This window comes from Aulostomus chinensis, chromosome 14 (genome assembly GCF_037954235.1).
Source record: "Aulostomus chinensis isolate RoL2024-O1b breed Wild chromosome 14, RoL_Achi_v1.0, whole genome shotgun sequence".
NCBI classification, from domain to species: Eukaryota; Metazoa; Chordata; class Actinopteri; order Syngnathiformes; family Aulostomidae; genus Aulostomus; species Aulostomus chinensis.
Genome location: NC_141333.1, coordinates 24767720 through 24777677, shown reverse-complemented (window position 1 = coordinate 24777677; position 9958 = coordinate 24767720). Strand labels below are relative to the sequence as shown.

Sequence of the window (9958 nt, the reverse complement as noted above, 5' to 3'; positions counted from 1 at the left end):
ACACTGTTTAAGCTTTTTTTTTTTTTATCCCCTCAAACAATCCCATTGGATGACCGAGCTACTCTGACGTCATCAACGCGCGCTGTAATTGGCTGAAGTCCACGTCAGTCTCAGGTGTCCACGTGTGCACTTTCACTCCGCCCGCTGCTCGTCTTCGTGAGGGGGAGACCGCTACTTTCCGTCCTACGCGGCCGCCCGGCCTGGGGCTGGGCAGTGACGAGCGCTGCCGCACGTACTCGACAGCTGGAGCTCCTCGCTATCTCCTGGCGGGAGGCTCGGCCCCCGGTCCGGAGCGAGTGACACTGGAGCGAGGATTGTCGAGTGGTGGTGCACTGACCCTGATTCATTTGACGGGTAGCAAGGCAACACAAAACCACGATTACATGTTGTTCAGTTATTAATATATAGTGCTGAAGTTGTTTATGTCAAGTATTATAAAGGGAACTTTAAACTTTAGTTAGAAAAGTTCTAGTTACATTTAAACATAGAGTTGAAGCTTCTTTTTTTTAAAGTAAAATGACTTAAAATTTGATTCAGACATTTAAGCTTCTTAATGCCTGAGGGGATTCTTGGCAAGCATTGTAACCAGGTAATCATAAGACAAGTCTTGTGCTGTTAGGTTTTTTTACTCTTCCTTCACATTTTGGGGGATTTACTGGGCTCATTCCTCTGCTGTAAGGAAAAATCACCTGACAAGGTTGTATTCTGCATATAGAATTAACCCCCAGAGCAGGAAATATTGTTAAACCGCAAAGAAACGAGGCAACTTTTTGAAACTATTGTCTTTGCCCATCATTTTTAGTCTCCATTCCAGCTCTTCTGAGTGTGTCAGAGAGCTGAGACACACACAGACCAGCTGAATGCTCGTTAGCTCTGCACAGTGAATGGTAGCAGAGGGGAAATGTTAGCATACCTCCATCTAATATGTCACATTCAGGATCTAGGTTTGTCCAGAAGTAATCCTCCTCATCCTGTCCTTCAAAGCTGGCCATAATCAGTAGTAACACTCTCTTTTCTAGTCCTCAACACACTTTTGTTGTTGTTGGCTGAGGTTGCAGTGGGGCTTTCTAGGTGTTGTGTCAGATCACTGCCCAGTCAGGAAAGTAGTTCAGCTTTATGTGTCACTGTAAATTTACTGTCTTGAAGCTGTAAATGCTTAATTCATACCAGTGTTATGCACAACTATAGTTTATTAGTTTTAAAAATTGGATTTGACGAAGTTCTGCCTTCACTACCATTCGTTGCGCTAAGCTAATTAGTGGTCATCTGGTGTCTGAAGGTCTTAGTTCCCTAATACACACAAAGGAGGAAGAGTATCTATCCTCTTCATTGCCTGATATGAAATGAGATCCAGCGGTAAATGAAACAGACACATTAGCTATTAGCTAATAACAGTGAGGTTGGTGACAGCAGTCTGTCAGCGCTGAGCATGCTAACACACGGAAGCAGCGAAATGGAACGGAGTCATCATAAACATTAGTGGTCACTCCTGTGTTTGTCCTTCTGCCCCAAGAAAGGAAAATAATGGTGTAGCCATAGCTATTATGGGATGGAGGTTACATGCTTAATTATATTCCCATGGCAACCTTAAGTGTTATTCGAATCCAACCAATGGAAGTGAAACGATAACAATTGTTAATTATTTATTCAGATACAGACACATGGCATGTTTGTTGAAAGCAAACCACAGCACATTTTAACAAGGACGTGTAACGTCAGAGTGACTTTATTTTCAGAGCGCAGGCAGAGGAAAGCCACGCTTCACCTGTTTCTGTTTCTGATCAGTGTCTGTTGATCGTTGTATAACTTCCGTTAAGCAACGAAGAGTCAAAAATGTAGCCCAGCAAGAAAAATTCTCAATACTTGACACAAAAAAAAAAAACCATTCAAAAACCAGACGCACCTCTCACACACGAGACCTTAAATAGTTTAGCTACAATGCTATTTTCCATTTAAAGAAAGCAAAACATCCTTGATACTTCCAATTTATACTTTAACACATCCACATGTGTTGCTGATGGGTTCATTTTGTTGGACATAAACCCAAGAAAGACAATAACTGTTTATATCCAGCTACATAAATATTACATACCAAATAGTTTTTTTTAAGTTGTTCTATACAAATTTTATATATGTACAGGCTGTCCAATTTTGTTGGACATTTAGCACAAGCTGGAAACTCTGATTTGTCAGTGCAAGAAACACAACACAACAGAGACGCTTGAAAACAACATTATAGAGTCAAATGCAAATTATTTCACATGAAAAACAAGAGAGTAGAAAAGGCAGGGAGCTGGTGGAGTGGAGGGTGACTCACTGATCCTTTCAGATGATGAAGGGTTTATACACTTTCAGATCAGCTAAAAGAGCCATTATTGCTCATTTCTCACCACAAAATGTTGTTCTGTCATGAATAAAATCCAAAATATATCAAAGATGCAACTGTCTTTGCAACATTAAAGTGACACACAAACTTTATGGAAAATTGTCTCCCCTCTTCAGAGCCAGGTAGGAAGCTAGATACCTTTCTCTCCTCTGTGCTGCAGTGGGGAGCTGTAACCTACAGAGACCAACCAACTGCTTGTTAGCTTAGCGCAATGAATGGAAGCAGATGGGAAGTGTTAGCATACCTCAGTCAGACTACTCAGCTTCTAGTTTGTGTGGGGTTTTTTTTTTCCCCCTCTCTGTATATTCTTGTTCAAATGGATCAGGCTCAGGATCTTGGTCTGTTAAGAAGTAGTCCTCCTCATCCTCTGTTACAAAGCTGATAACGATCAGTCGGCGTTGTCGCGCTTCCAAAATCTAAGCGAGCCTCTTGTCTTTTGGGCTGAAATTACAATGTGACTCTTGTGGTGCAGTTTGAACTCAGTGCACTCATAAAGTCGTTCAGACTATAGCTGCAGAATGGCTATACGGGCAATGACGAAAACACAAAACATGGGCAAATGTTTTTAACTCTTCCTCCTCACATGTGATGAGCGGTCGGGGGTTCAAAACACATACAGTATCATGCCCAGCCCTGGTTACATTAATCGAGGCTGGGCAGTTGGGGAGGAAAATGTATTTGATTACTCTTGATGGAGGTATGCTTACACTTCCCATCTACTTACATTATTTGTGCTAAGCTAACTAGCACTCAGCAGGTGTCTATGGGACTCCATTCCTGAACGTAGCACAGTGGCGGAAAAAGAATCTATGTTCTTGCCTGGCTCTGGGGAGGATGGACAATAGGAGCATTTCTCTAGAAGATGGTGTGTTCCAACATATTTCATCTTGTCAGGCATAAGAGGTATTAAAATGGAAAAAGTTGTTTATATATATATGTGTGTGTGTGTGTGTGTGTGTGTGTGTGTGTGTGTGTGTGTGTGTGTGTGTGTGTGTGTGTGTGTAGACTTTTGAAACTATACAGAGCCTCCTGTAAATATGAGCAGTCAAAAGAAGATGTAAGATTTGGGGTTGTTGTTATCTTAAAAACCCTTTGGATGCTGATGGAATCTGGATAAAAAGAGAGAAATCTCTCATATTAGGGCAATCATTTACACAGAACTTTCCAAAGAAACAATTCTCTGTCTCTCATACAGCGTCCATATCCTTCTGTGACAGGTGAATCGCTTCACGTCATTAAGGTTTGGGTATCCATGCAGGAGGACTGAGGTATGGAGGAGGTTAGTGGGCTACATGAGCATGCAGGCTTGGTGAGTGGAAGACAGTCATGGGACTTTGATGCGGGATGAAGACCAGTAGAGGGGCTTTGGTATGGAGACGATAACACGACACGTGGGACACGACTGTTTCTTCCACAGCCACTGCTCCATGCACTGAAACACATTTGAAAAGAGATTAGTGCATTCATTTGTCTGTCAGGATGAAGGTTTTTCACTTCTTCAGGAATCCATTTTCTTCTCTGGTGCCTGGAAACCAACATGCAGTGAGCACATGAATAACATGAGCAGTGGGACACTGTTGCCACAGGTTCTACTGCATTTAGACAGACTGTTGCATTGAAGAACCCTGGTTATAAAAGAGTTGAATAGCTGTCTCTCATGTGAAATCAAAAGAACATAGATTTCAACTTGTAAGATCTTGTCTCCTTGGTTATTTATTGATTTTTTTTGTCTTGTCTTTCACAGCACACAAAAAAACAACCTATGACTTAGCATAAGCGCTTGCAACCATAAGAGCAAAAAATCTGACACAAGTCCTCAGATGTAACTGTACATAAGTGACTTCAACACAAAAAAGGAAACATGCAAAGTGAGAGGCGTCATCCACGTGCACATGGTCTATTGCACATGCCGTTTCTTGTTTAAGACTTTCAATTGTTCTGTACATCTGTAGAAATGAAGTGAGAACAGGAAACTTCAAGTTTAAAGAACTTGAAGAATTCCAACAGTTCCCAAAATCCAAGGCCTTCCCAAGAGAAATGTTTTTATAATTATTAGGTCCTGAGCCAGAAGGAACTCCTGGCGAAGACCCTATTGTTATGAATTCTCTTTTTGACACGGAAAAGAAAGATCTGTAATGACCGCAAAGCTGAGTTCAGGCCAACAGGACAGTTTTACAGAATCAGCTCAGGCACAGTCAAGACCCTGAGTTTTCAAAACTGGAACGTCAGTCTGTGGGTTGGTCTGTGGCTGCGTTCCTTCCATCTCTTCCTCCCTAATTGAACCGCATCCCTCGACAGATGCGTTGCCTCCTTCCATGGAATGATATCAGCGATGTCTCCGCAGGGACAGTTGACGGCGAGGTGTGTGGAGCTCTTCCTTAGGGAAAACTGGTTCATCCGCCGACTTCCTTCTCACATCCCAGAATCTGTGCACCTGACCAGCTGCTGCTTCACTGCCGCTGCGTGGCTGACACTGCTCTAACCTCCGCACCACCTTCAGCCCCCACCAAATGGAAACATCATAACCAGTGAGTATCAAGTCCTCCCACCAGGGGGCACGTACGTAGAACGCTTCAATGCTTCCACAAAGTACAGCTGTTGGTGGATTGTTTTCATATTTCACATCATGCATGTCAGGGAACAAGCTGCCTCCATGCACCTGATGGTGTCTCACATGCTGGGGAATGTAAATTCAGTATACAGGAGACCCGTACGAAAGGCTTTACCTCTTTGTGAAAACGGTGTGTACACTGCAGCTCTTGAACCGCCCCGCCATTCTTACGCATGTCCTCATGACAAATCAGGCACAGCTTCTCACCATCATTCTGTGACAGAAAGAAACACGATGATATTAGTGCTTATGTCATATTTTTACAATATTCATGTTCGCTAATACCTGTAAATTCAGTTTATCATACAAACATATTTACACACACATTTTTTAAATTTTGAAATATTTGCACAATTCCTGTCCAAGGATTGGAATATTTCTTAGCAAATAATAATAATCTTATGGCAGCTATATTTAGCCTTTTCAGTAACAGTGTACAATTGTGCAACTTTGCACATATCATTCTAGAAAATTGCGATGGAAAACCTGAATTAAATAGTTTTAACTCCATTTGTCCATTGAGTTATCAATATAATGTGATGTGCATACTATCAGACTGCACAGCAAGTCGCATTTCTCAGATCTAATTTGAAGTTTATATAATAAATGAAATATTTGTGAGGTTCTTGCCAATACCCATCCCCACAAAAAAATGTAAAAAGCAAAACAAAAAACAACTTTCGTTCTCACATTTAATTAGTCTTATCGCATAGCTTGAAAGAAGCACAGACAAAAGCGTTGTGTTGTGTAGATTAATTGCCAAGATTTAATGTTATGTCATTGAAACTTGTCCATGATCCTGTCAGTCCATTAAGGTAATACCCCTTTAGATGCTTTGGAGCTCTTTAATCTGTAGGAACCTCATAAAACCCAGCTGCATTAGTGGAATTCAGTGTACCTGCAGGTAACAAGATCATCCATAAGGCACATAAAGTACACCAACTACTTTAAAATGAATTTTATTGACGTCCCGCTCACCAAAGACATGATCCGCTTGTCGCGAATGCAAAGTCTCTTTTCAAAGGACTCAGTGAGCTCTGGGATGGTGCTGATGCGGTTCTCTAGGATGGCTGACTTGGGACGGCAGTTGTCATCTGAGGAGGCACGACGAGCTCTCTGGTGCGGCCGGACTTCCCCCTTCTCTTCTCTGGATTTGATGTGGCTGGGGGCAGGTGCCATGGTCGCTGCATGGAGCCGGTTCAACTTCATGGCATCTAATTGTGACTGTAAATCGAATGGAGGAGGACAAAAAGCCCTTTTATGCAACCTGTGTGTAATTCAATCAGAGTTCCTTTCAGTGCAGTGAAAAATGTCAAATGTGGCATCGGTGAGAGTAATCACCCCCAGACAGAGAGCTCAGCTGAACTTCGTCTCTTAACAGGGTTAATCTCTCCTAATATTCTTAAGTAAGAAGTTAGCAAAGCACCAAGCTAATTATAGGAATGTTACCTGTTGACTGAGGTCAGTCAGTTCCCTTAATATTTACACAACAGGGCTTATCAGAAGACAACAACGTTGGAGCACATTGAAACAGGATATAGTCAAAATGTAGCAACACTATGGGGAGATGTCATACTGGTTTGTACACCGAAGACACACCTTTCCGTGACTGCAGAAGAGTCACGACTAAGATTGAGGACCCTTAAGTTCCCACATGTTAATGAAGTGGTACGTCAAGTGGATGTGAAAAACAGGTGGAGTTTGGTTTGTAGGAGTCCCAGTGACCAAGACCAAGACCATGATTGTCTCTTTTAAGGAGTTCATGTATGTGGTGCTGCGTGTCTGTTGGAGGTTGACTTCTAATTGGCTCCTTCTCACATGAGTCGCTGCTGTGATTCATTCATGGAAACAAAAAGGACAGTAAGGGAACACCAAGTTTCACTGATTGTGAAGTTGACAAAGTGGTTGGAGAGGTTGAGAGCTTCTCCGTCTGGTGGCATCAGCACACAGTGCCTGATGTAGTTAGTTGGGCTCTCTGAACCCTGACTGCAAGGATGCACACAATACAAGTATGCAAGCCACAGGTTGGATAGAGGGTGGACCCCATCACTCTCCAGAACATGGCTGCCATTCTTGTAGCGGCTGGTCTTCTAATGGCATCTACATCGTTACATCACTCAACCAGATTATTTCCAGTGCACACAGTGACTAGTAATTGATCACTTGTGCCTCTCAATCAGTCCCTCACATCGGTGGGTAGTGGGTGATTCAGTGCTGCACACATAATTCCACTCATTGAATAAGATGAATAAATAAGCCTGTCTAATTACATGCTTAGCATGCAAGTGGCGAGTACGGACACTTTTCTACATTCCTGCAAGAGTGAGTTTGTTTGAGCTGAAGAGTAACATCTCTAAATCTTTCACTGTCATGGTTCTTAATAGAAAACAGATCGGAGGACAGGCTGGGGAGGTCTGATGAGGCAGTCAGCTGAGTCTAATGAAAGCCGTGTGTTGCAGTGCATTCGCACCAGAGTTTAACCAGGCTGATGTGATGTAACACAGAGCCCTGGAGACAAGTACGGTACATGGTAGCCAGCCACTCACAGCAGCAACGGCTCTGCACCACTCTTACATTCCCAAATGAGTACACAGGCCCGGGCCTTGAATCTTAATGGCAACAAACTAAATTTGTTTGTAGCCCTTTAAACACTCCAAGCAAAACCACCGACGTTGCAAGAAAACTGCTCTTCACTACCATATTCGTATTTTTGGGGGCCATTTTTGTAGCATCATCTCATGCACAGGATTCATGCCAAAATGTAACAAAATGGCTTATAAAAAAAAAAACACCAAAGTAAATAAACAGACAGGCAAAAGTTCTCCTCTTTGTTTCTCATTTACTCCAGAGTCTCCTCGCAAAAACAGAGTTGCCTTCAAACTCAGGAACAACTATCTGCAGCTCTTCAGGTCTCCGCTCGGAAATCACAAAGCAGACTCAGATAATTCATTCCTCAGTCAGAAAACAGCACAGGGGTTAAAGCACTGCAGTGTCGCTGCAGTGAACACTTGGTTCTGCTGCATGAGCAAATGAGTGATGAACCAAGTGTTATTGTGTGTTTTTAGCTCAGATGTGTGAGTGGGGCACTAAACTACCTCAAATTCGCCTTCACTCTGCTCAGTTACCGTACTCCATTGATTGAATGGATGCGTTTGTGTAACGCCACATGTCCCATTTTGACAGAAACCCCGGCTGCCTACCCTTGGTGGTGGAGCGTACAAGTGGGTGCACTTGCTGGCGCGATGGTTGCAGTATTTCTGAGCCAGTGTTGGCAAATCACACTGATCATGTGGCCCCTCCAAGCGCTGTTGTGCTGAAACAACTAACAGGGGCCAGCAGTGACAGGACTGAAGGTTGGATAAATAAGTATTTGTATTAGTTCTCTGACATCTTATACCTGTCAATCAGCAGAGAATAGAAACTGAAACTGAAACAAAAGGAACAAAATGACAGATTATCTCCTTGACAGACCCCCATAGCCTGCATCATGCTCATACCAGAGCGTGGGATTTCCTCATCTGCTGAGTTTATAAACTGCTGTTCAGTCTTTAAATTCCATCTATACTTTGATTTTATACAGTAAAACTTCGTTTGCCAGCCTCTCAAGCTTACATTCTAGTGTAAATTGTGGCCAAAAAAAATGGTGCTAGTGTCACATCACTATTTATGCAAAAAGATACCTTGACATATCATGCTACAGTTGTCCACATTTTTCCTCTGTCAGAACAATACTTACTGAACAGTAAAAAAAACATTCATTTTCAGTTCTGATGATTCTTACCATCGTGGGCAGTGATGCTCTTCGATCAGTGTGTGTTTTTGCAGGTCTCCTAAAACTGCGTTTTCTTGAGTGCCCGCCCTCGGCTCCATGACCCCAGTAGCTACTCATCCACTTTGTGAAGTTTCCATCATCGTCTTCATCATTGTCCATAATGATAGCAGGCAGGAGCCTGAGAGACATGGTTTTGCGAGGAGAAGGGCAGATGAACGTGTGATCCTGGCGAAGTGGTGCAGGGAATGCTGGGCTGGCCCACCAAGCTTCAGCTCTACTACACCGTGTTGTCCCACAAGTAAAAGGTAGCGTACTATTTGATCCCTCTGGTGCCTCCAGCAAGGCTGCTAGAGTTGTGTTATTCTTAGGGGATCCAAAAATACACAGCCAAGCTTTTGCTCAAGTCTTTAGATAAGCAAATCCCCTGTAATCTAGTTAACGTCGCTGGGAGAAAGTACAAAAAAAAAGAAGAAAAAAAAAGGAGGTGATGGGAATAAACAGGGAGGAACGGGGAGGTGGGGAGGAACGGGGTGGGTGATGTGACTGCAGCTTTTAATCTTTCCATTACAGTCATGGGCCCGGGGGCAGACAAGTGAAACTCCAATTTCCCCATACTTTCCACTAGCTGAGTACATCAAAGCTGTCAATAATCACGGAGTGCAGGCTACTTTGTCTGCTGCTATGAGCCTGCGGCTGGTGTAGTACAGGACAGCAGGGAGCAGAGCCGTTCATATCACTGCAGGGACCGCTGAATCCCGCTCTTCTTTTTTGTTATTGTTACTTTTTTTTTTTTTTAATTTTGTCAAACTGAGGAATCTGTCACCGTGCAAATGCACCAGTTCAGCATAGAGAAGAACAATGTGCACAAATTATAGAAATTTTAGTGAGCACAGATCATGGAGCGTTGATGTACAATGATGATGTACATTTGAAGTGCCTTTGGGCTTAATTTTGTCCAATGAAGGAAGTGAGTGTTTGCAGGACACTCTCACGAAAATCCTTACTCTTGGAAACTCAGTGTCTGTCCACACGTTTTGCAGCGTGTGAGCAGGTCCATCATGGGTGTTTGTTGTTGTTGTTTTTGCTGCTGTCTTCAATCAAAGACTTGCCACTTGTCAACTGTGAGAAATTGTCCCTTTTATTTATTGTGTTTTACTTTTTTTTTTGGCCAACCTCAAAGGAGTAATCG

General features: G+C 42.8%; 1 protein-coding gene across 2 annotated transcripts; it reads right to left on the bottom strand.

The window, feature by feature from the left end:
- Nucleotides 1–3307: 3307 nt before the first annotated feature.
- On the bottom strand, nt 3308–9347 carry lnp1 (leukemia NUP98 fusion partner 1). Of its 2 annotated transcripts, none has more exons than XM_086223783.1 (4): nt 8779–9345; nt 5976–6221; nt 5113–5211; nt 3308–3818 (listed from the first exon to the last, which is right to left on the bottom strand). In XM_086223783.1, exons 1-4 carry the CDS (start codon nt 8956–8958, stop codon nt 3711–3713), a joined length of 633 nt encoding a protein of 210 aa, XP_086079909.1. In that variant the 5' UTR covers nt 8959–9345; the 3' UTR covers nt 3308–3710. The 2 variants fall into 2 exon arrangements, with proteins under 2 accessions (XP_086079909.1, XP_086079908.1); XM_086223782.1 differs by lacking the exon at nt 3308–3818 and adding an exon at nt 3831–4880 and having other exon boundaries at nt 8779–9347.
- Between the last annotated feature and the right edge of the window lie 611 nt (nt 9348–9958).

Bases quoted from the DNA above. Each gene is read 5' to 3' on its own strand.
- lnp1 (XM_086223782.1), bottom strand. From the start codon at position 8,958: ATGTCTCTCAGGCTCCTGCCTGCTATCATTATGGACAATGATGAAGAC. The intron at 6,222-8,778 runs GTAAGAATCATC...TTCGATTTACAG, and splicing joins GAGCATCACTGCCCACGATG to TCACAATTAGATGCCATGAA. The intron at 5,212-5,975 runs GTGAGCGGGACG...TTTCTGTCACAG, and splicing joins ACAAGCGGATCATGTCTTTG to AATGATGGTGAGAAGCTGTG.